A 27,104-nucleotide genomic window follows, 5' to 3' on the forward strand; every position below is an offset into this window, starting at 1 on the left:
TCTGCAGCTTGCTCAATTGAATAAAGGGCCCACGCACCTTGCAGGACACATGCTGGATTATGTTTTCTCTAACTCATACTTGCTGGTTGGGGACTTGACATTCCCTTTAGTCTGGACGGATCACTTTGCAAACCTCTTGTCCTTACAAACTGTTTTTCACCTCCTCCTAATCCTGTACTACCATGCATTAATTGACAACCGTCTGGGCATCTTGAAACACCCTTCAAAGCACCGAATCCGCTCTCTTACGGGGCTGTTTGCAACCTAAAAAAAACTCCGTACATCTGCCCCTTAGTGTATTATTTTACCTTCCAGGAAGTGCCTTTTTTGGAATGTATGAAGAACTACTTTACATTATGATATTTGTCACAATCAATTTATTATCTCCTACATGCTTACGCTAGAGAAGTAAACCCTTTTTTGCTACTCTTTCCAAGCACTGGCAAAGTTAGTAGGGCATGTTTTAATGTGCAAAACAGCATTTCTACACCACATGCAAAGCATGTAAACAGCATTTGTGTATGCCTATGCTTACATGTATTGGCACATTAACCTAATGGCTTTGACAATACTAGTTTGCTAAGTGAGTCACCCAATATGGTGTGGGTATGTCCAGAAGTGGGACCCTTGTTTGCTGTGACCAAGGAACACAAGTTGCACTGATGAGACCTAGCTAGGCCCAACGTGGCTGATGGTGCTTGAGCTCCCATTTAGAGGGAATGTTCCTATTAGGCCAGGATCATGTCCGAATTGCATATGGTTGTCCCCTTGGGTTAGAACTCAGATAAGGCGGAAAAAAGCAATACACGGTGCACCTCTGCATTACAGCCATGCTTTTCATGTCAATTAGTGAAAAACTGAAATATTACTATTAACCCTTTCCTTTGCTCTTTGCCAGTACCACCCATGGAACACTAAAGCTTAACCTATAATGCATGCTTGCCCAATTATCAATGCTAGAAAATATTGCCCCTTCATTACCTGCAACAGACATTATAAATGTTTTTCTCTTCAGAAAAAGGCAATGCTTTTGATTTTCTCGTCAATTTCCTTGATTACTTATTATAAATCAATAGAGAAGATTGCTTTTGCTTAGAAACACAGCCAACGTTTCCATGCCTAACTCTCAATTGACAAGAGACAACTGGAGAATAACATGTTGGAACTACAGGACGTAAACAACAATTACTTTACAATATTCATTCCACAGGGGAGAAGGGCAATTTGCTGGATATCTGATTTTAGTTAATAGGAAGATTGCTCTACAGTTTTTTTATGCAATTATCTCAATCTGGAAGAAAATGCAAATTACATTGTGAAACTTGAGAAAGAGATTTTTAACCAAGAAGGGCTATCACTTATTCTTAAACATCAGATTGATGGCACTCACCAAAGCAGTCACTGACATCATATCACGTCAGTGTAAATTGTAAAACACAACCAAAATATTAAGGGAGCCATGCATCTTTATATTAGCCTTTGAGCACCAACCTCATTAACCATTTTTATATTTCTAGAGGTGTGCAAAATTTGCATGAATTTGCAGTTGTGAAATTATCTGAAATGATGCGTAGTTTTGCAAAATGTGATTCTGGCACTTGGCGCTATATTTTAGAGTGAAACGCGCCCTCGTGTCAATTTTGTTTCTGAGAATGCATTTGGCAATACATATAGCACCAAAAACACCAGCACCGCACCGCACGGCAAATAACAGCTGCTCGCAATGTAATCTGGACATTTGCATTGTTCCTGAGCGCGTGCCCTAAATTATTCATTATTATTTGACATGGCATAATAGTGTAATTTTGGGAACTTCGAAAAACAAAGAGTAATGTAAAATTACCGAAAGTATAAACGATTATGCCGATACAATGGAAAGATTTACGCCATAATGGCTTCACTTTATGAATACATAGTTTTGCTTTCATACTGTTTCACCTCAGCTTTCAGACCACTCATTTAAAGGTTCACAGAAAATCCCAGTTGTGTTCTTCCTTCCTTCTGGAATAAAAAGCTGTTCACACACAGTATCTGAGACAACCGCAAGAGAATGCCCGTATGAGGTCAGCTCTTAAGTACTATTTGCTAATGATGTGAACTGCCTGGGTCGACTACAAGTGCATTGCATTATCTTATCTTTGATCACATGCATTTACTTGAGTTTGAACAATTTACATGCATTATTGTTTGTCAGAAAGAACCTTCAAGGATATTGTACAAAAGGCATATACACACATCATTGGGCAAAGCCCATTTAAGGCAAAATATCAGAGCTGACCACCCCTGGATATGTGTACTCCATTCATTAATATTTAATTTGGAGGATGGAGTCAATAGTGACACATGCAGGAAGGTTGTATGTGAAGGGACTGACCCCATCAAAAATGTGGGAAGATGATCACCAGCAGATTACAAAGCTGAATTATGGCTGCGATTAAAATATTTTGACAATAATTCTGAGGCTCTGCTGAAATGCATACCAATGTGTCTGACCAACTTTAGGTATGGGAGTCGTTGTTGATATATAGTTTGAAATATATGTGTTTTAAAGTGGGGAGTCAAGGAAAATCCAGAAGTGAGTTAACTATACATTGATTAGAGGAGAGGTAGAATAGTGCCGTACATATGTGAAGGTAATTATGTAAGCTACAAATATCATGCAATATGAGGAATGGATATGTTCAGCACACTGTTAGTATTAATAGGTTGGCGGATAGATAAAGGACCTTATTTTAGGTGAATGATGGTGGACGGAGAAGAGTCATATGTGCAGCAGATTAAATAGGTAGATGTTAGTGCGATATCAGGTATGAAATATGGCGTAAGGATGAGATGTGCAGTGGAAAAACTGGAGTAAATAGGCAGACAATAAAGTTGATGAAAATTGGCATGCCGGGTGGTGAGAGCAAGATGTCAGCAAGAGGTGGCGGGCACTGTTATTGTTAAGAGATGGGTGGGGCATGAAACAGAATGTCCAAGCAACAAAGGTGATTCCTTAATCTGGAAAGGTGTGGAGAGTGTCCTGTTTTCAAGTGGATAATGTACTGACTGGCGTTATTGTTTTCTTTATACTATTTTACTCTTGAATAAGCATGGATTTCTCATACTCACAAGTAAAGAGGGGCATGTGGTTATGTTTGTTGTGTGCGTTATGCTGGGTTCTGTTTTGGAACAGAGTAGAAAGGATGTAGACTCGAAGAGCATACGGTCAATGTCAGATAGTCATAGCTAGAATTACTTCTGTGCATAAATCTATGTTGTTGGACTGCTTTAGATGTTTGACATGCATTGTGTTCTTGCTGGATTATCTGAGGTCCAAACTTCATCACTCATTCAGCAGTGAAATCTGGTGTACTAATGTTAGTCCTCAAATAGCAGTGTGAGTTCATTTAAATAAATTAGTAGATTAAGCCACTTAGAAACTTTTTCAGCAAGTAGTGTGTGGGGAAGAATTTTGGTGGACATCGATGAATGGACAGGGTGGAAATATTGTAAGGACTTGTATAACCCAAACATGGCACGACTAGGATAATGAATTAAGTGCATTACTTGTGATTCCAATAGTCCCGCAATTGAGGTTTCGTGGCAAAAACTAACCGTTGACGTCCTATTCATGATGCTGTCATAGCAGGCTCAGTTTGACTTTATAATTGAAAGTGTCAAATAGCCCTGAATGTTCAAGAAATATCAGGATGTATACATCACCATCCTGTGCCAGCAGCAGATCAGTGTGATACCAGCATAAACTGAGGGAGTCATAAGGTTTTAAATCCAACGTGGTATGTAATGACTGGTTGTATTCTACAAAACCCGGCATACAAAGTCGCTCCACCTTCCTTGTTAGATGCTTCTTGAAAAGAGGTGTCACAGTCAAGGCAGATTTTTTTGATTGCATTTGAAAAGGAGACAATCCCTAACAGCTAAGGATCAGGTGTTTATTAATTCTAAAGTATTTGTGATTATTTTGAAAGCCAAATTCCAGTTTGCCAGTTTGTGTGTATATTTATTGATTTTATAGTTGTGTGCATGTGCAGATCTAAATGGTATTTTTCAATGTTATACATATATATATATTTATTTTTCTCTGGCTCTATTGCTGGGTGTAACTTTTAATTTGTAGATCAACTTGCGTTTTTCTGGACCTGTTTGCCCCTGTCAACTTCTTTAGTTTAGCGTTGCTTGGATTTATTTAGTTAAATCCTTTCACATCCTCACATAGATAGATGTTTTAATAATTTTCAATGATGCATATTATGTTGCCACCTTTGAGATATTTGCCTCTGTCAACTTCCTTGGTTTAGCGTTACTTGGATTTATTTATTTAATGCGCATCACATAAATAGATGTTTTCATAATTTATATTGATGCATTTTTTGTTGCTACCATTGTGATATTTTTCCTTCATGAGGGGGTTTGCAAAAGTGGTGATTGGCAAGTCTTTGAGAAGCCCCTATAAATAAACATATTGTGAAAATCAGGTGCATCACAATCCTTAACAACTCAAGCTCAGATTGGACTACACGTTACAAATGGGAAGCAGCCACTGATCACACGTCACTCAGGTTAATTCTGAAATACACTTTTGGAAGTCAGAGGCATTTTAGATCATAAAACATCTTGTTTAGCCAGACTACTGTCCTCCACACAAGATGGTAGATGATTGTAGGTCCCTTGAGACACAACTCGAACTAGAGACTACTTAATTTTAAAATCTGGCAACAAACTATGATTCTACAAAAGGAAATTCTATCAGCTAGATGGTAAATTATATTGTTCTGTGTTTTCTTTGAAATTTGACTTGGTATGCTAAATCAAAGTCCTGTCGTAAGGTTCTGCCCAGGGGACTAGTTCAGTTACCTTCAACAGGGCCATCGGATTATAATAGAACTGTTGTTTTACCAAGAGAGAAGCTGCCTTTAAAAATCATTACATGCTTTAGAAACAATATGTCCTGGTCTCCCCTATGCTCCCTTGCCCATCACTGTAGAAATATATAATTTTCCCTTGGCACAGATAACTTGAAAATACAAAAATCTGTAAAACCACGAGAGATTTTGTGCCTCAAATTAAACTGTCTTCAGCGGGATCCAGAAAACAGATTAAAAATCAAAAGAATCAAAGCACTCAAGCAGTCCAACATTACCTCCCATCCTTCTATGTGAGACTGCCATTCTTCCAACACCTCTAATTTTTCCATCTGCCTTTTGGCCTCATTGATGTTGGAGCATACAGATTTCATAGCCTGCAGCGCTTCCATCACCGCTGCATAGTCACTGTGTTTCCTTGGCGTTCTCTTCAATAATTCCTGTTTAGGTAAGAACAATAAATCAGTCAGAAACCTGAGCATGCTTGTTAACAACAAACCCAACCAACATGGAAATGTACCCTCTAGCATGCCATCGAGAACGGCCCACGCCATGGAACTTGCTTTCAAGCATCTCTCCGCCCCACGAGCAGCCCTTAAACTTTCGTTTTGGGTAATGACCGAAGGACCACTTGTGCAATGTTAATGTGATTCTTCTTGTCCTTTTAGAGTAAACAAGGCCATAAAGGATGGGGAATATGTACAAACAGCCATTGAAAAGGCCCCTCAAAGCAGCAGAACTACCGTGGGAGCAGGAGCACCAGTGAGGATGGAGGCACGTTGCCCCAGCAACCAGGAATGCCTACATCTGAAAGAGCAGCCCGGCACATTTCACTGGGACCCCAGTTACCCACTGAGCAGAGTAAAACATTGTGCATCAATTATCTTTACAAGAGCAGGTGGAAACACTGGAGTATGATGCACAGTAATGCGTCCCAGGAACAAAGTTATCAAATGGAATGTGCAGCAATTACAGGTTTTAAGTCAAATGGGGAAAATAGCTGAAAAAACAACTGGGAATCTTACACATTACCCCTCTACCTAATTCCCAGAGCCAACGAGGAAACTAAAGTCGATCACATTTAGTTGTATAAAGTTATTTAGTAATTACCAAAACCCCAGTTTAATAGATTACAGATGTTTCAGAATCAGGCAGCCAGATTATTTGCTATATTTCCAGAATCTGCCATGTTACCCCCCTTTTGAGAGATCTTCGATGGCTCCCACCGGAACAAGGAATCACATTTAAAGTGCGTTGCATTATTTTTAAAGCAATTCATGGGGAGGATCCCCTATTTTTAGACAACAGGATTAGCAAGTACTCTGCAGTTCGGGAGCTTCGATCATTGTTCCTGTTGTGTGCAGGTATCCCCACTAAAAGGAACACAGGATTCAGGGATGTAGGAACACTGTATTTCTTTATTTGTATAATACACACGCAAGAGCGCCGGGCCAACACACCCTGCTCCGTGCCGCGGCTCTGCTCTCTGCCGTTCCGCTACTCGCGCATGCGCATTGCCCTCTAGCGCGTTCTGCCCTCGTGCGCTGTGTAGCCACGCAGCGTGCGAGAACTAGAATGCCCACTACATATCTCCCTCCTTTTCCATGGCCCTGATAACATGCAGTCCTCACAGTCTCTAGGGTATACACCCTCCATCTAGTTCAAAGTCTTTGAAGCGGCTAGGCCTCACAATCACTCTGCCAGCTCGGGTACGTCTTACCGGGGTGCCGGGATTTCCAGGATCATTGCTTCCGGTTGGGCTCCCCTCCATGCCTCGGGGGTCACCTCACCCCGCTCTGTCCGGGCTGTGGCCTTCCTCCGTCGGTAGCTCTTCCACTTCCATCGTCCACTGGTCTCCCTGCTCCTCACTGTACTCTCTCTCTGGTATGCCTCTTCCTTCAGGGAGTTTACTTCCTTCATTGTCTTTTGTGTATGTCTCATGGGATAATTTCTCGTTCTCTTCCTCTGGCCATTTTAGGATCTTGTTGCATTTTGCCATGCGGTCGTGGGACCACACGTTCCCATCGCTGAGTAAGGCGGCTCTCTCATATACCTCCTCCACTTGTAGAGGTGGACTGTACTTGCTGTCTCCCTTCTTCCTTCGTGCCGCTAACTTGACTCTCACCCACTCCCCTTTCTCCAGAGTGGCGTTTTTGACCTTCCGTCTCTGGTTGTAGTACTCCGTGTACACTCTCTGGGCCTTCTCCAGGTTGTGTTGTACTACCGCCGGAGACCATTTGCTTGTGATCGTCTTTTCCCTCCACATGACGTTGTCCTTGGTGAAGGGGTGTCTCCCCCTTAGGATTTGGAAGGGGCTGTACCCCGTCCCCGTGGGGGTGATGCGGTAGGCCCACACCGTTTTCTGTATTTCTTTCTCCCAGTCTTTCCCCATCATGATGGCTGCTTGGATGGATCCCATTAGCACTCTATTGAAGCGCTCTACCTGTCCATTGCTCGACGGGTGGTACACCGCCCTGTGTAGCAATTTGATCCCATTTCGCTCCGCGTACTTGTTCCATTTTTCAGATCGAAATTGGGGTCCGTTGTCACTCAATAACGTTCTGGGGATGCCTTCCCTTAGGAAGACCGAGGTGAGAAATTTTATCACAGTCTCTGCTTCCATTTCTTCCTGTATGTGTATCTCCGGCCATTTGGAATACTTGTCGACTAGGACACAGAGGTATTGGGGCGTTGCGTGGATGTCCAGCACCGGTCCCAGGATGTCCACCGCCACGTCTTCCCATGGCCCACTTGGTAAGGGGAATTTCCCCAGCGCCGGCCGTAGGGGAACCAGCGTCTTGTCTGCTCTTTGGCACTGATTGCACTCTCTCACTTGCCTTTCCACCTGAGCGTCCATTCCTGGCCATCAGTACATGTGCTTCGCCCTCGCCTTAGATTTTACTATTCCTAAGTGCCCTTCGTGTAGCATTGCAATTAATCGGGGAACCACTGCTGCTGGAGGAACTACTTTGTCTCTCCTGTACAGGAATATTCCTTCGTTCCCCACTGATAATTCTTCCCGTACTTCATAATATTTTCGGAGTACCTCTCCTAGCCGTTTCTTCTCCGGCCATCCTCTTATTATGTGTTCTTTGACTTTGCAAATTTCCTCATCTTCTCCATACGCCTGTATCCAGTCTTGTTTGCTTAATACCCTTTCTGGGTCGTCCATTATTGCCACCATCTCGTCTTCCTCGGTGGTCATGTCCGGGGCTCCCTCCATGGCTGCTGCTCGGCTAAGATAGTCTGCCACCTTGTTCCTCGTCCCTGGAATATACTCCACGTTGTATCTGTACTCTAGCAGTTTGAGCGTCATTTTTGCTATGCGGGGTGTGGCACCAGCATGCCCGCTTGAGGTGAGCACCTTGACCAAGGGCTTGTGGTCCGTCTTAAGTAGGAATCTTGTGCCCCATAAGAATTGGCGATATTTTCCCATCGCCCACACCACAGCTAGCATCTCCTTCTCAATCACACTGTATTTCTGCTCAGTGGGTGATAGTGTCCTGGACGCGAAGCTGAGTGTTTCCACCAGTCCAACACTTCTTTCCTGCATGAGTACTGCCCCTAGTCCTTTTTCGCTGGCATCTGTCGTCAGTATCGACCGGCCGAGTGGATCATAACCTTGCAAGGGCACCGCTTGACTGATGTCTTTCTTCAGGGCCTCAAATTCCTTTTTTGTGTCCTCCGTCCATTTGTAAGTCGTTTTGTCCCTCGTTAGTTGTCGGAGGTGATGTGTCTTGGTGGCGAAGTGTGGTACGAATTTGCTGTAATACTCTGCCATCCCTAAAAAGGACCTTACTTCTTCTTTGTTGTTGGGTGCTGTCGCCTTGCATATCGCCTCCACATTCGCTCTTTTTGGGGTGATGCCGTGTCCTCCTATCTCGTGCCCTAGATACGTGACTGATGTCATGCCCAGCCTGCACTTTTCCCATTCCGCAGTCAGGCCTTTGTCTTCTAGTACTCTGAGTACCTTCTCTAGTCTCTCATCGTGGTCTCTTCTATCTGTTACCATCACGAGTATATCGTCCTCAAAATACTGGACGCCCTCGATGTCCTGAAACAGGCGATGCATCAGTTTTTGGAACACCGCCGCTGCGGAGGCGAGGCCAAATGGCATTCTCCGAAATTGGTAGCACCCGAAGGGTGTGATAAACGATGTCAACTTCCGGCTTGACGGGTGTAGGTCTATCTGGTGATAGGCGGACGTTAGGTCAATGGTGGAGAACCACTTTACCCCTTTGGTCTTGGCTAGCAGTTCTTCGATGCGAGGTAATGGGAATTTCTCTACTATGAGACACTTGTTCAGTTCCCGAAGGTCCACACACAAACGGACTTTCCCATTTGGTGTCATCGCCACTACCAAGGGGGCGAGCCATTCCGCACTGTCGATCGGCTCTATTATCCCCTCCTTTTCCAATCGGTGTAGCTCCGTCTGCACCGCGTATTTCACCGCTAGGGGTATATTTCTGACTTTGTGGGACACTGGACTGGAGTTTTCTTTGAGTACTATCTTGTGTGTAAATTTCTCCAGCTTCCCCACCTTACTTCCAAACACTTTCGGGAATTTATGCTTCATCGCTTCCAGTACCGGCCAGCTCCCTGGCGCTGTCATGAGGACTTGTGAGTCGCCTCCCGGGTCTAGTTTGATCCCTAGATCCCCTTGGTCCATCCATCCCAGTACAGAGGGGCCATTCTCTGCTATGTACAATTTGCAATCGACTTGTCTTCCTCGGAATTCAAAGGTCAGTTTCCTGTACCCCACCATGGGTATCGGTTCCCCTGTATAAGATACCGGGCGAATGTCTGGTGGTTCCAGCCTTGTTCCCAACGTGGGTTCAAATTGCTCCTTCCATACCGCTTTCTGGATGATGGTGTACGGGGATCCCGAGTCTATTACTATTTGGATGTTCACCCCTCCGATCTTCATGTCGCATTGGGGTTTGCGGGTTCTCTTCCCGTCTATCCCCAGCACCTGATCATCGACACACAGGACCTCCACGTCTTCCTCCTGCTCTTCTTCCTCTTCCCGTTGCTCTTGTTCCACGTACTTCACCACGTGCCTCTTCGTCTTCCTTCGGCAGACTTTCTCATAGTGGCCCATTATGCCGCAGAACATACACTTCGCACGGAATGCTGGGCATCTCTTGTCCTGAGCTGTATGTGCAGGGTTACCGCATCTGTAGCACGCTCCATTGTTGTCTCTAGTCGGCTTCCACGTTTGTCCAGTCTTCCCTTTCCATTTCGGGGGTCCTCTGCTCTCCTGGGCCGGTTGTTTGCTACTTCCCTGTGCTTCTGCGTCATCTACTTTGTTCACCATGGTCTTGGGGACCACCTCTCGTTTTGCCGCCTCCGCGCACCGTTTAGTCAACTCCGCTTTCTTCACCATCGCAATCACTTCTTTTAGTGGCGCCTCACTATTCGCCCACAGCTTGTCTTGTACACTTTTGTTCGTAGTATGCATGACGATTTGGTCCTTGATGAACTCATCGTGCAGAGCTCCGTATTTGCATGTCACCGCCAGTTTCTTCAATGCCGCTACATATTCATCGATGGTTTCTCCCGGCTCTTGTTTCCTCTGTTGGAAGTTGTACCTATCTATCGAGACACTCACCGCTGGGCGGTAGTGGGCATCGAGGTCCTCCATGGCGTGTTTAAATACGTCATCGTCCGCGTTTTGCCTGAGTTGCGGCACTAGATTCTGGTAGACCCTTATGCCTCCGGGCCTAAATTGTGCAGGAGTATTCTTTTCTTCCTCGCGCTGGGGAACGCTTCTCCGTTTTCATCTTCGAGGGCCGCTAGGTAGTTCTTGAAATATTCCCGCCAATCCTCCCACTTCATTTGGGGTTCTCCTGGTCTTGGCAGAAACGGTATTAGCGCCGTCAGTGAAGATCCTTGGGTGCTCATCTCTCCCCTCCTTCCTTGCGCCGCTCCTGGGCCTCTCGGACTATCTGGCGTGTCTCCCCTCTCTGGTTGTGCCTGCTCCTGCTGTCGCTCCTCTTCCGACCCCCCGTCGCTGCGTGCTGCCGCTTCCGCCAGGTTCACTATGACTAGGCCTCACGTGTGCTTCTTGCGGTTGCTCGCCTTCTGTCGGCCTCTGCACGTGGTCTGTATCTTTTATTCACTGCCTCTGCCACGCTCTTCGTGTGTTTTCTTCTGGGACTGCTCTTCTTCCTGTCTTCCCCCTTGGCAGGCTACTGCTGCTCTGGCCTGTGCTTCCAGTCAGTGGGTCCGGATTCTTCTGCTGTCTGTAATTGCAGATATCCCACCTTCGTCGCCACTGTTGTGTGCAGGTATCCCCACTAAAAGGAACACAGGATTCAGGGATGTAGGAACACTGTATTTCTTTATTTGTATAATACACACGCAAGAGCACCGGGCCAACACACCCTGCTCCGTGCCGTGGCTCCGCTCTCTGCCGTTCCGCTACTCGTGCATGGGCATTGCCCTCTAGCGTGTTCTGCCCTCGCGCGCTGCATAGCCACGCAGCGTGCGAGAACTAGAACGCACACTACAGTTCCTAAACTTACTTACCGTCACAAAATACAGGAAGGAAAGTATGGGCAGACGCAGCTTCTCTGTACAGGCGCCATTAATTTGGAACTCTTTACCTTTGTCACTACAATCTTTTACTGACCTTGGAACATTCAGGAAGAACCTGACCTTTTCAAAAAGCTTACTAACTGTACTAACCTCAGTGCTCACGATTATTTCGGGCAATTACCCCATAGCAGCAAGAAACATGACTGATTTGCATATAATCGAAATCTGTTTACAGTGGCATAGTTGGTGAAAAACAAAGGACTTGAATGCAGCCTTGAGTGCTTGGCAGTAGCTGAGACTTTTTACAAGCATTTCACTTATCACCTTCCTGTTTTCAGTCTTTGTTTCCTGATGTTTAGGTCTCGCATTCTACACAGGGCATAGGCTCTCTGTTTGAGACATATTGGGGGCCTTCCAGGAACAGAGAAGGAGTTGGAGTCCGCTCATTGCTTACCACTGATTGGCTTTCCTGTCACTCTCATTTGCCTGCTTCTCATTTCTGTCCCAGCATGTCAGTCTTCTCTTTGTCCCTGCCCTGGACCTTGCCTCTTCACCACCACTTATGATTAGCTGACTTCTATCCTTCCACTTCTTGCTTTTCAAGCACTATCTTTTTCTTTTCAGTTAAGCACTCCAAGTTCTTTCCAGCTGTTTCGCATGTGTACTTCTCTCCACTTGCACTCTGTGTTGCTCTGTAATCTTAGTACTTCTCCCCAACCTCCCTCCATGTTGCACTCAATCTTGTGTGCTTTCCCCATTGTTTTCTCACCAAAATGCTGCTCTGCCCACTCCATTTTGCTCTCTCGCCCATTGCTGCTATATCTTCCTCTGACTCACATCCTCCTTTCTTACCTACTGCTTCTCCTTCCCATCCCTGTACTCTGCCTGTTGATTACTCACCTATGTTTGTCTACACCGCCTGCTCCATATTGCACTCTAACCCATTGAGTCTTCTCCCTCACCCACACTTTCTGTTGCTTCTGAATACCCAGTGTTCATTCCACCACCTTGTTGCTTCGACTTAAAAAAAAAAAACTTTCATACATTACAAAGGACCCGAGTCATTTATTGGCAAACACATTTGTGGTACTCCCCTTTGCAAAATGCGTCAAAGGCTATTTTTATTCTTTACTCATACTGCTCAATATTGGCTAAAAACCATTGCCCTTCTGCCTCCCAAGCCTATAACAGTCCCTGATCTGACTTGCCTTGGGTGGCATGGCGAGTCCTTACCCCGACCCTCCTGCTGTGTGAATTTACTATTCCTACTCCTATGTAACCCCTCCTCCAGGGCATTCCACCAAGGTGTCAATTTCAAGGCTGGAAGGGTTAAGGGAAGTGCTTAATTTAAGCCAGTGGTTGCAGGTGGAGCCCACCAGCACTCATTTTTGGGGACTAGCACTTTATTTTTTAGCTGACTTTGATTCAGAGCAAGAGACAACAAAAAACAAAAGAAGGGAAGAAGGCGGAAGATAAAGATGGAAAACAGTGACCAAGAGAGAAAGCAGGGATGAAAAAAAGCCTGTGAGAGTGATGTAAAGAGACAGGGAGTGTCTGGTGGTGAGCATGACTTGCAATCAAGACTATGCAGCTTTGGTATTCAGCATCTTGACTTTTAATAGCATCTGCCACGGACTTCTGAATAGAACTTTGGGCCCCGTACTTATTCGTTTATAAATCAAGCACTGGTTAAGGATGTCTTCCTGCTTAATCCGGGTAGGGCTTTCAGCTACAACCACTACCTTTTCTCCCCTCTTTTCTCCTCCCTGATCCTCCATTCACTCCTTTTCCCATTCCTTTAACAAAGCCGAATCACTATTCAATCCAAAGAACGATGCAGACTACCTTCAGTTTCCTGCTCACTCCTGGTCCCTTGGGCTGCATACAATCCAAGAGGGACCTGACAGATTTTGAGTTTCACATTTAATGTTTCCTGGTCTTTTGTTGCTCATAGGTAGACTATTTACAGTTCTCCTTTGGTGGTTAAAAAGTGCATCTAGTGGGATGGATGTTGTTGTTACTGAGTCTTTCCATATAATACTCTCTAGTTTCATGACAGTACCTCAAATTAAGTTTGTCCTCTGTCACACCACATAACACTCCTATGGCGAGTGCCTCAAGTGGGTTAGTTCCTGTCACTCCTGGATTGACTCTGATAGCCAAATTGAAATACTATGGTTCACCTTTTCACCATTACTTACAGGGTTTGGCCCCATTCCTGCACTTATTTCTCTTCACTTAAGATAAGGGATCTTTGCCACTGTATTTGATTCAAAGAGCTATTTCGGCATTACAAGCAAATTTCAAATACAATTCCAAGTTCAGTCAGTCATGAGAGTTTGAATATGTTTTAAAAGCTTTATTGTCATTAAGAGATTAGTAATTATCTTTTTATTTAGTTTTCTTTATTTGTACTAGTCAATACATCTTTAGTAAAGTTAAAGTAAATTTCATAAAATGTTTGGTTATAATTAGGGCTCCCGGTTTTATGATATTTATTTTTTAAACGTTTCCGTCTGTATTTATCCATATTGATTTTTTAGCCATCTTATTGGTATTTATCCATATTTATTTTGTGTTTCAAGAGTAAATGTAGCTTTAAAATGGGATGTTTCTGCGTTCATATAACTCTTCGACATGCACTCAAACATGGATGCCTATCACGTTTTAGCAAACTAAGCAGCCACGTATATCAAACGACTACACTCACAATTACATATTAGCATGATACTACAAATATATGTTAACATATGCCTGTATTTAAGCAAATCTCATCCAATATTTTAACCCTCCATGCTGTCTGCCTGCTTAGCTGTTGCCTAGAATTCATGAAAGACCGCATGGAGAGTTTCTCACAAGAAGCACCATTTTCTGTATTTTTCTGCTTTTAAAAATAAATACAGAAGGAAACACATTGTTTTCTGTCTGTATTTATCTGTAAAAATCAGTAAAAACGGAAAACCAGGAGCCCTAGTTATAATCAAATAGACATATAAGTTATCAAGCACGTCCCATAAAGTAATAAAACCCTATTCTAAAAGTTCAGAACACAATTTCAGAGTTAGGAGAACCCATGAAGAGTTTAAGTTCAAAGGAAAAGAGTGAGATCACAGGAGCATAAAGCTCAAAGCCAAATGAAAGCAGCAGAACTTCCCATAAAGAGTAGTTCATGAAACTCAGCCGAGTCTCATTAAATTGAATAAGTGATCTTACAGTTGCAGTAGCAATCTGTAAAAATAAAACCTCAATATGAAGTAAGGATGAACAAAAGCAGCAGCCACCACCCTCAGTCTAGGATAAGAAGGTAGATTGAAAGCATCGGGAAAAGCACATTGAAGCTAACTAGGAACATGCAATAATATTTAAAAAGTAAATAAATGTAGCAGACATTGCAGCAGGCCTCTTCCTCTCTGAACCAATCAAATGGCAGCTATCCTCTGTGAACAGGTTTAGCTCTTCCTTTCCACGAAAATACGTGCAGATTGCAAAGCACTATCACAGCTTAGCTACAGACATTATTACGTAGGTAGGTTTATGGAAACATAAGTCTCAGTTCCCATAGGCATCAAATGCAGATTGGACTTCTAAATGTTACATCTTTTACTGCATACACAATGAACTATGCTAAAGAAGAGGAACATCACCTTGCAAAATACTGTTTGGTAATGCATTTTATTAATACAAACAAGAACTATTGTTTTTAATGTGAAGTAGGGTGGGGACACGGAAGTTAATCATTACAAACAAAATGTTCTTAGTAAAATAATACATTGATTAAAACCTGGAACATTCTGCAGTTATGATGAACATTCCTAAGCATGTCACATTAAGGCCAGATGTCTAAATTACTTTTGTGCACAGTTCCGCAATATTAGGTTCACTTCTACTTAAAGAAAGTTTGCTTCTTAGCATTTCTATGGCCTATACACATAGCTATGACTGCCTATTGCACATTCTAAATGCGTGTAGTTTTAGTTTTTAATTTTACATTTAATCATTGCTCATTTTTAACTGTTAATCTAATCGAAATATTTTCCTTTTTAATTAGTCAACCTTATCAAATTCGTAGAACATTCACTGGAGCTTCACAATGCCTCCAGTGGACTTGACTCTGCTGGTTGTGTTGATCTATGGTTGACCTCATGGAAGTAGATTGGTGGTAGTTTCTACCTATGATACAACCCATGCCTAAAAATGGTAAGTTCATACATGTGTTATTGCTTATATCCTCATATTCTATCTAACATGCCAAGCTACAACCAATAGCCTTTCAGCCATTAATTTCTAAGGGCACGCCAGAATCAGGTGCACATCTGAGTGCTTCGTAACCTTGTCAGGGTAGAAACAAAATCACTAATTACTCATCCATCCAAACAGGGGTTTTGGTATTGCAGGGGGTATGATAGCAAAGCGTTACACCAATACACAATGCAATACAACACTGATACGAAGCCCTGTGTGCTGGCCAATACCTGAATGAAAACACAAAGTCCCGCCCACAGCCTCCTGATGAAGACTTTACAGTTGAGGTTCAATATGGCTCCAATATGAATCAGAACTTAGCTCTTCTAGCGAATACCCTCAAAACCATGGACCAAATTAAACAGCAAACAACATCTTTTAAAACGGTTTCTTCAGTACACTGAGCTGTTTAACCTTTTAAATACGGGTGTTGGCCAACACCCGCACTACCCCCAGTGCATGTACACTGGGGAGGTATATAAAGGCTTCAGAAGGAGTCCTTTTTTTCTTTTTCTTTTACTTCAGGCTATTTGGGAAGAACTTTATGAGAAGCCTGATTTATTTTACAGCAAATTGAAAGTAAAACGAGCCGATGGGTTTGTTTTACTTTCACTGAATCAGTGCTCGGGGCATATCTAAGCCCTTGAGCACTGAATCTTTTGGGAGAGGTATCATTGGAAAGGAGGGAATCTCACCTTTCCAATGCTAACTCTTCTCAGTGGATCCCTGCTTAGAGTTCGCCACAGGAGAGCGATCCCGAAGCAGGGTTCCAACCCCTAGACACCAGGCACGGCCCTTAGGCAATGACTAGTGCTACCCCAGCACATTTGATGATTACAATCTTTCTGCTTCCTTGCAGGGCAGATGGGGTAATTACCCCTGATCCCCCCCCCCCCAGTGAGGGGAAGAAAGCCCACTAGATGCCAGGGAAAGCTTTTTTAAAAAAAATAAGCAAGGCAATGCCCCACCCCAAGTAAATGGGACATCTGTCTTTCTACCCCCCTGAGACAGATGGGGTAATTACCTCCAATCTGCCCCCCTGAAAGCCCACTAGGTGCTATGAAAGATTTAAAGATAAATATAGTGGTGAGGGCATGGCCATGCCCGAATCATAATTAAATGGATCATCAGTCTTTCTTCCCTCCCTCCCGGGGGATAGGGGTGGGGACTTCACACGAAAGGCATGGCCTCACCCACAGCCCAATTAAATGGGGCATCAGTATTTCTGGCAATTATCCCCGATCTGTCCACCCAGGAGGGGCAGAAAGCCCACTATGCACCAGGGAAAGAGGAAAGATTTAAATAAATATATATATAGGGGTGGGGGCTGCCCACCATGAGCATGGCTATGCCCCACCACAACAAAATGGATCATCAGTCTTTCTGCCTCTCCTGGGGGGCATATAGGGCAATTACCCCCAATATGCCCCCACGAGGGACAGAAAGACCACTAGACATGGGTCCATGCTTCCCTTACCCTGGGGCTCAAAAACATTTCTGTCCCTCCAGGTGGGTGGATTGGGTATTCACCCCAAACAGCGTCCCCCAATGGGTGGGGGGGCAGAAAGCCCACTAGGCACTAGGGATTTAAAAATGGCACCAAACAAACAAAAGGATGCGGGCTGCGTCCCTGGCATCTAGCCATACCCCTGCCCAAGTGTTGTCAATAGTGTCTTTCTGCTCCCTGGGGACAGAGAGGAGGTTTGTACCATTTGGGGAGGTTGCCCCAAACCTACCCATGGGGGGGGGGGAGTAGAAAATACCATTGACACCAGGTAATTTACCTTCGGGGCAAAACAAAGTGCTGCAGCTATTGCACTCTGGCATTGCCAACACCCCCACCTGAGAAGGAACATACCAGTCTCCAACCACCCCCCACCCCGGCACAAACAGGAGGTGTGCCCCCAATTTGTATCTGGGGGGCAGAAAGCCCACTGTATGGCAGGAATATATCTTTTTTAAATAAAATAATGGGGTGGGCCTGGCCTATCCTAACAATCCTAACATCAGGCCCTACCCTCACCCCTAAAGCCTCATGTGTCTTTCTGCTCCCCTGTGGACTAAAGCAACCAATCCCATGGCAAAGGAGAGGACATTTGATTCTTTTGGGTGCTATTTTTACATATGGGCCAGGAGAGTATGGCTAGCTCTCAAAAAGGTGAATGGCTTCACTTTTTGGGCTTGGGTAGGCTGCCAACTAGTAAAACCTACCAGACCCCTACAGTTCTGAAAACTAGACATCCAGAGGAATCCAGAATGGTGTGCTTTGCATGGATCCCACAACATGTTCTTACCCACAATACCCTGCAAACCTCAAACATTGACTAAAAACCATATCTTCCCAACATTTCTGTGAGGAAAACTTCTGAAATCTGTTGGGAGCCACAAATTTCCTACCACTCATCATTCTCACAAGTCTCCCGATAAACGTGGTACCTCACTTTTGTGGGTGGGCCAAGAGCCCTTGACACAAAAGACCCTATAACGCTAAGAGAAGAGATCAGCACTAGAGGTAGCTGCAGGATGTGGAGCTGTGCTCTGCAGAAGGCAGTTAAATAAAGTGTCTATATTTCTCTCTGCCAGGATAGAATAAATGAGGAATAGTGCAAAACAAAACTCTTGCTAGCTGTCTTCTACACACCTTGCACATCTCAACCTTCACTCACTGTGTGATTGCCTGAGCACTGACCACCATTATGAAACAGCAAATACATTTATCTATGCAAGTCTACAAGGGCCTCTTTTATAATTATTAACCTTTACAGTTCACAATGGTTTTTTAATAGTTGTTATTTTATGTTCTTCCAATTGACTACCCAACAAAACCTTTGTTCTTTAAGTGTTTGAAAGCCCCTGTGGACAAGCAGTTTTGAGTTACCCTGATTTGTGAAACTAAACACCGACAAAAGCCTAATGAACCAGTCTCCAAGGAAATCCCGCATAAATTACCTTTAGAAGCAGTGGATATTTACATATCCGCTGTATAGGTGCGACTAAATATCCTTCCAGTGGTACATCTGTGTTCTTTCGACCTCCTAGCAGCATGCAGTTCTGAAGCAGAAAAATAGAAAATTGATTTATAGAAACCACACAGAACCGCCATTATTCCACACTGTGACTTGTCATTGTACATAACCCAAACCCACTTGTGCAAACACAGTATGATAAATACTTGTTGATAATAATGCATTATATTCACTGTTTATTAGAATATCACACAATATAACGTGGTTGCACGTGGTCTAATGCCCCTTTTCCAAAAGAACATACCACCAAGCTTGGGGAGTGGGTAGCAGTGAAGTGTTTAAATTTCTGGTTCAGCTGTGTGAGTTAAGAATCTGAAGTCACAGTCCCTAAGCACATTCCGAAGGCAGGTGGGACATGTGGTGTGCATTTTTTACCGCCCATAATGACTGGACCTTTTGCTTTGCTTGTTACATGGTCTGCATAATGAGTGGGTGAGCACTATTTTGTTAATTGACACTGATGGGGACAATGGAGGCTGTTTTTTGTATTTGCAGTGGTCGCTTTTGTTATAGACTTGCATGAGGAGCGCAGTGCCTGCTTTAGGGACACCGCGCTCAGTTTCAACTTTTTTTTTAACTTGCATGCTGATCGCGGCGCCCACTTTAGGGACACCACGCTCAGCTCAATTACATTTTTTAAAACTTTGATGTTGAGTGCGGCGCCCGCTTCAGGGACCCCGCGCCCTGTTTTTAAAGTTTTTTAATTAAACTTTAATACTGAGTGCGGCGTCCACTTCAGGGACACCGAGCTCTGTTTCTTTTTTAAACTTTTAATAGTGAGCCTGGCGCCTGCTTCATGGACACTGTGCTCCGCAATACAATAGGTTTGCTTTTGTAAATCTTTGAACTATTGGTATTGAAAATGACAATGCCTTTTAATATTATAAAAGGCATTGCCATTTACAATGTCAATAGCTCAAAAACTCACTATTGTGAGACCTATTGCGTAGTAAATGCTTGTTTTTAGTAACTATTGATCTGTTTGAGCTACTAACAATAGTTGTTTTTGATGGAATCTGTAAATTATGCTACAATGATTATGTGGCAAATGCAGCAAACTCATAACTATGCAGAAAATGCTGCGGCCCCAGAAATATAATTCCAGTGGCCTGACATGAACGTTTACAAAATTCACTGAAAATTATAAATGAAAACCAGGTTAGAAAATTGTGTTAGTTGCTGTTTGATACAGAAAGTCATCCTGAAGAGGTATGGGACATTGAATATTAATCAGTGAGCACGACCAACTTAAATATTGTGTTAAGGGAGAAGGAGATGAATATGGGAGAACCATGATAAGGTCTAGCCAACGTAGCACCAAGCTGAGTGGAATCAGCTGTGAGGCCAGGTCTTTCTGAGGTTAAACAGGTGAAGTCTGGTGAAAGTAGTGGTTAAGGAGATGACTTTAGCATGTGGATTGGAAATGGAACACATAGTGTATAAGATGATCATGAGTGGAGCCAGGAGGGAGGGAGGGAGGTAGGGGTGAGGGGATGCCTGTGGGGACTGTGAGTGAAGTCAAATAGTTTGTAGATACTAAGGCAGCTATTCACCCGGGGCAGCATGTAAATGAAAGGAATACAAATTCTATTTGGGCCCCATTGTTAAACAGATAGCACTTAAAATTGTAAACAGATAACAATCTCAAAAGTAGTGGTGTTTACTGAAAACAGGAGGGGATTCTGCATGGCATGTTGAGGACACCCCCATGCAGGAAGAGGGGTGTCCCATCAGTGGCGGCTCCTCCGCTATGGCAAAGGAGCGTCGCCCCACTGCCGTTAAGCAGTGCAAATTAAAGGAAACATAAAATGATAATAACTTTGAGTTATTATCATTTTATGTTTCCGGGCAGGCGGGTGGGCGGGGCTGCTCTTCTCTCGGAGCAGGGGAGGTGTGGTTTGCCCACTCCTAAGTGTATATCATTGTTTGGCCGGCCCTCACGGGCAGCCCAAAACAGTCATGTGAACTTTACCTGTTCTCCATGCAGGCTGCTTTACAACCTGCGTGGAGAACATGCCCAGGCCCCCATTTCCTGACTGAGTGTCAAACCAGGATGTTCAGACCAATCATAACGCTGAGATTGGTCAGGGGAGCCTGGCTATGCTTCCTGTTTCTCAAGTCCGATGAGGAAAGCAGGAGCAAAGATGTGGGACTAGACGGCAAGGTAAGTGTTTTTTTATTGTTTTTCACATTGCGCACACCCCCGCGTACCTTTCTCCCCCTGCCCCAGTATCGGCAAGCCATGCCGGCCGCCATTGAGTCACATGCAGAACACAGAGACAGTAAGAAAGACCGATCATAGGAATAGAAAATGAACTAAATACATGTAGTGTGATTGATGCCTAAAGTAGTTAAGCTTCTAAGTATAATGCAGTGCTCCTCATGTTGATAACTGAAGTGAAAGGATGAATAGAATGGATGCTTAGTTGTGGCATGCTATAGAGGGGAGAAGGAAAACTGTCAAAGCGGTTTTACTAGAGTGTTTCTGTAATAAACTGCTCCGTTATATTGGTTGTGCTTTGAGAAGTGTATGAAGAATAACCTCTTAAGCATTTTGGGCTAAGGTGTCACTTCAAACTGCCTATCCCGTTCCTGGGGCCAAGCGGGATTACATGAATTGTTGCAGTAGGGATGATTTTAATGTTTACCAGGGACTTAGAGATCCAGAGGAGGCCAATGATGTGGTGGTAGGTCCTAACAGAGCTGGCTTTATAGACTGATTTCCAGGAAAGAGTTTTGATTGTTCAAACTGTTTAGGCAAAATACCAGCAGTGAGTGAGTAATTTGTAGGAGTGTATTTTGGCTGCCTTTACTGCTGGAGTATTATTTGTGTAGGTTGAATTTGGAAAGTTTCACCTGGGACTTCGGGCTGGTCAAACCAAGCAGGGGTCTTCTTCCAATTTAGGGAGCGCTAGAAGTGCATGGCTGATCTGCCTGACTATGCTAGATGGGATACAGAACAAGGAAGTGAGAGGAAATTTTAAGTAAACAAGTTGTTTATGCTGTGATTAGGTCCCGAGAGATACTGGCGTGAAGAACCGTTTGATGATCTGGAAAAATTCCCTGGATTTATTCTAGGCATTGGGGATTGTGGCATCAAGAATGCCTGTTTGCTTGCAGTAAGGCCAACAAGAACAACGTTTAGACTCATTTAAAGGGTGTTCACTAAAAGTGACATTGTCAGTATTCTGCCAGGAAGACACTAACCGCCAATATATTTGTGTATATGGTCTCTTTGGTTTTCTGAACAATAGGCTGAGAGGGTGGAGATGGAGAAAGTCACTTTAAGAGAATTTATCCAGGTGGTGTTGCAAAGTTTTAGACATTATATGGAGGTAGAGAAGATGAGTATAAGGGCATGGCTTGTCTTTGTCAATGTTCAGGTGAGATCCAGCTAGTGGTCCTTTGAGTGTGATGAACGAAACAGCAAAGAGAAATCTGAGAACCTGATAAAGAAAGATATTGCTTAGTTTAGAGATGGGTGGCTGTCAAGTGAATTTGTCTAAAGACTGAAGTCACCTAAAAGGAGGAATTCTTTAGCTAGGATGGACGAGTAGGTAAAAAGATCAGTAAAGACAAAGAGGAAAACAGGGTGTCATCCTTGGTAACACAAGATTTGGTTATATAGAGGTGAGGAAGTGGAATTTTTTTGTGCATTAAGAAAGTGTGTTGAGAGATAGTGACTACGGATGATGGAGTACCTGTGAGTGATGGTGATGCTTCCACCACTGGGAATACATCCTGTGGTGCAACTGGATGCAGGAGCTGAGCTAAGCGTAGTATGGCAGGTTTATTGTGTGGAATCAGTCAAGTAACAACGAGGCTCTAGTGGTCAATGTAGGTGTTTGAAAGTGGTTGTAGATGAATGGTGTGTGGCAGTGCAGTTGAGGTTTCGGGTTTGGGTAATAAGAGGCCCTGTCTAAAAGGATAAAGGTTTAGATGAGTGACCTTGGTTCAGGAGAAGAAAGCAAGAGTGGATTCCTACTGACTGCTCATGAGTAATATCGGTCACCCCCCTCCATCTAATGGAAGTAGTTGTGGCAATGAAAATGTGGATGTTGGCTGTCAAAGGAATCACAATGTTGTTGTTTTATCCAACATGTGTGGGATAGAGGTTTACAGTGTTATAGGTAGATACAGCAATGATGTTATAACTGATATAGCTGAGATTAAATTATTGAGAACGGTAGGTGAACAAAGCAAAGTGATTAAATCCAAAATGCAATGATTGTGAATAGCAGCTAACTGAGAGGGGTAGAGTACAGACCACAGAGATGTAGCAGTTAGAAACCTGAGGTACATAGTCAAAGATTTCAGAAATGGAGGCTTGTGGTATGAATGTAGTTAAAGGCGTCATGTATGACTTACATGACTCTGATTCCCATGTTTATACTCAGAGTTAAAAGTCAAAATCCCTGGACCTGGACGGTGTGGAATAGGGTGTGATGCAGGTAGCTGGCAGGGTTGTGAGGGTGGCAGAATCAGGCACTGCATGTGTTGAGGCAAAGTGGGGTTGTAAGGGCCACTGACCAGGCTGTACAAATGGCTCAAACGTGAGATGTCTGGAGGGCTTGCACTACAGACCAGCAGTGCCACTGGTGTGCCACTCCAGTGGTCTCTTTTAGTCCAGAATTCGAGCAAGTAGCATGGAGGTTGGTATGGGTTAGGGAGAAATGTTATGTTCCTCTTTAGAAAAAGATGGTATTTTGGGCAGGAGGGTCACACAATGACGCATGGTTTAAGAACTTGAAACAGCAATCGCAACTGGTGTTTCCTTACAGAGTGTGCAACTGTCCAACAGCACCAGTTGTCAATTTCAAAGCATTCCACTGAGCACAGAGAATTAAATTAAATGATTGTATTCGAGGTCACATCAAATTTTGCCATAACAGTAACGGACAGTAACAGAATGTAATTGCAATGTTTTAATGTGTATAGACATATTTAAACATTGCCAATGTAATAAAATAATTGTGAAAAATAAAATTCTGAGGGGGGTTTGATGACTTTTTTCCCACTGGGAGGGGCGCAGCATTAAAAAGTTTGAAGACCACAGGTCTAGATCGTGTGCACACTCTAAAGGTAATGGTACCCACTATTCATCAAGCTATCAGCAAAGTCCCACGAACCTGCACACAAATATATGTGTTATGTTACGTCGCCTCCTTGAAGCCACCTTCAAGTTTGCGCTCATTACCTTGTGTATAAACATGTCCATCTAAATCCCTGTAAGCACTAGCGTGGAAAAGTCACCCATCAACCGAACAAGGAGTCCAAACAGCCAAGACAAGATTTCCAATTCACAAGCACACTTTGGAAAATCAAGTGTTTCTTACCAGAAGAAATGCCCGCACTGTCCTTATTTTGTTCAGCTCAAGGAGAAGCTTTTGTGCCTTTTCATGGTTGCTGCAGTATTCATCATAGATTCGAAATCTGTCCTTCTGTTGTGGGAAAGAAACGTGCATGCATTGTTAGCCAGGGTTTCACTGATGGTATTGAGTATGCACACATTGTCACACCATTTGTAAATGGGTCAAAATCAACAAGCTTGTATTGAAATATGCATTTGCTAGTAGGAGGCACGATTGAGGCTTTAAAAGCTGGGTTAACTAGATAGATTGCAATGTTGGGAAGACTAATACATTTCTTTTATAACATGTTTATGTGGATAATAAAATCATGAAACTTAAATGAAAATCGTGACCGAGACATCATACTCCTGATCTTCTTTGAGTGCCGCGTGGTGTTGGACCTCCGGTTTCCCATGTCCTAGGTCTGATGTTAGACCACTCTCTGCTCTGATGGTACTCGACTGTCTCTATCCTCCTCAGCAGCAATGGCAGAGACGCCACAGCAGCCCTAGCAGAAGATGTGTGATCCTGATCCACTCTTTTCCAGAATATTGTATGCAAAAGTATTGTCAGACATAAAAATGGTGTACATAATATCATTTTAAAAATGTCTTGAGGAATGTAGGTTTTTTTTATAATTAATTTCCATTAGGGAACATTTTTGTAGACAATTTTATGACATGCTATGTATGTAATATGGTATTCCAAAGTATCCTGTTAAAAAAAGTATCATAACAATGGGCGTAAAAATGTTTACTCTCTGCAATGGAGCATTATTTTTGTAGACTATATTTAGAAAGCAATATGGTTTACACAATGTTTATGTCACGCGAAATTCTGACAATTACATTCTGTTACCACTCCCTCTGATCCCATTGTATTGAACTTTTTCGCTTCTTCTCTGCAGCGAGTAGCGAAGCAACACAGTCACAGCTCAATGCAGTCTTCTAATAGTTGTTTCCAAACTATAAAGATTTTGGTTAGAGGGGTTATGAAGAAAGTACATGAAAAAAGATTCTCCATAAATACGTGCATACAATGACCTGTCAGCCTGTCATGAATACATATATTTTATCAATCAATATTTAAAATATTCAAGCGTATCAGCTTGCTAATATAAGACTTACAGAAAATTACACTTTTAAGCTCTTGCTACGATTTAAACATGCAGCCAAAGGAGAATGAAAATATGAAGCAAAGCGCATAAAAAGAAACTCTAATAAGAGGCCATGTGAAGAAAGAAATCTAGAGGGATTGGAGAGGGTGGATCAATTCTACAGCCGATGGCATATCTCTATATAATGCACATTCATTGCATGAACTATTTTAAAGAACTGAGTATTACAGATCATTATAAATCTGTCATATTATATTAAATTAAAATAAAATGCCAAATGTCAAATCCAATTACTCATCTACAAGGTGTGAACCAAGAAAACAGACTACCTGGCAGGCGTGCTCGGAGCATCGGGTGACCAAAGCACAGTCTACTCTCAACACCGCCAAACAGGAAATTCAAAAAGAAAAGAAAGAAAGGGTAAGGAAACAATCAATATTAAACCATACAATAACCATTCTTAAGCCATTGGGGCGTGGTGTGGGGATTACTTTTCTCGTCACCCTTTGAGGTGTTCCTTGCTGGCTGTTCCAATTTGGAAAGTAGAATGCTCACAAATTCCTTGACACTGTAATGCCAACTGCACACAGACGCCTTCTGGAGACTCCACTGAGCTAAGACTGAATAAAGTCCTATTATTGTGTGGCCGTGTTAGTGCACGCCTTGTACTTGCTGAAAAAGTACATGTGTTACTTCTGTCTGTTGCCTGTCTAGATAGACAGTAATCTGTCCCCACTTGTTCATAGCATGAAAATAAAAGGAGAAATACCACTTCATTCAATCTAGAAGACATATGGAGTGCGGGGGCAGTCTGATTCTGCCGAGTGAATGTGAAACAGAAGGTGGGACTGACAATTTGGCTAAGATGGCTCCGCTTGTTGGACATAGGATTTTTTTTTCTAACTACGAGAGCGCTCCTCAGATTTAGAGGCACTCCTTATTGGTCTGAGAGAGATAACCTCTTAAACCCAAAAAAGACGTATATGACTACAAAGGAAAAAAAAAAAAAAGTTGCGCACCAGCTGCAGGGCTGGGGAGACAGTCACTTTGAACCTAGAGAGACAGTTTCTTGAGCCCATGGGGGGAGCTGCCACTTTGATTGCCAGGAAGGGGAATCCTTCCATTTCCAAGGAGCCTGGAGAGGAACTCCATCCTCCCATTGGCCAGTATAAGGTAGGCTACCCAACCCTTCAAGCCTGTGAGGTAGGGCTCTCTAATGCCTGATTTTGCAATGCGGTAGAGACCACCATGCCTTTGGAGGTAGCTGCTCTCCTAGAGACTAAAGTGGGTAGACCCCTCTAGTTCATTGAGGCAGTTTCCCTGGTTTTAGGTCTTGAGCTCATGGTTAGAGCCTTCTCATTTTGTATTACTTGTAACTATAAGCGGGGTTAGTTGCCAGTACTGAACTAGGAAAGAAGGGCCCATTTGCTTCTAAAGGCTAGGTACGCACAATCCTAATGCTCATTTCCGTCGCAGGGTTCTGGTGCAGGCCATAAGAGCCCAGAAGCCAAGATGCTGCTGTACAAATCCACACCCCGAATCATTGTTCACTATTAACGAGCCGTCACCTACTTTCAGCCATTGAGAGCAGTTGTACCCATCTTAGGGGCTCAGTAATGATAACTAGAACTGGTCTGAAGCTTCTGCTACATTGGGCCACTGAACTACATTTTTGATAAATTAATCAATCAATCAAATCTGGCTGAGCACCTAATAAATGAAAGAAGATCTTATAATACTAATGGTTTCACTACAGATGTGTATGTGCCATCCCGAAGGAGACTGTGGACCTGCGTAGAATCTGGGATGGCTAATTAAACCTGTTTTCATCATCTGAGGAAGATTGGGCTCTAGTTTTCTATGTAACTTTAGGAATTGGAGGAGGCGGGGATATTTGCGCCTGACCGCTCTGACTAGCATGCCTGAACTGTTCGAGGAGATGTTCTCAAGGCCCTTATTAGGT

The 27,104-nt window shown here is 43.4% G+C and overlaps 1 protein-coding gene across 1 annotated transcript in view; it reads right to left on the reverse strand.

Annotated features, from left to right (window-relative positions):
• PREX2 (phosphatidylinositol-3,4,5-trisphosphate dependent Rac exchange factor 2) overlaps positions 1-27,104 on the reverse strand; it is a 1,250,200-nt gene that overhangs the window by 896,260 nt on the left and 326,836 nt on the right. The window contains exons 5-7 of the mRNA XM_085605489.1: positions 24,010-24,114; positions 18,597-18,698; positions 5,144-5,305 (exon numbers count right to left, since the gene is read on the reverse strand). Of these exons, the coding sequence (XP_085461615.1) occupies positions 5,144-5,305; positions 18,597-18,698; positions 24,010-24,114 (369 nt within the window). The remainder of the gene's footprint in view (positions 1-5,143; positions 5,306-18,596; positions 18,699-24,009; positions 24,115-27,104) is intronic.

This window comes from Triturus cristatus, chromosome 5_1 (assembly GCF_964204655.1).
Source record: "Triturus cristatus chromosome 5_1, aTriCri1.1, whole genome shotgun sequence".
Lineage (NCBI taxonomy): Eukaryota > Metazoa > Chordata > Amphibia > Caudata > Salamandridae > Triturus > Triturus cristatus.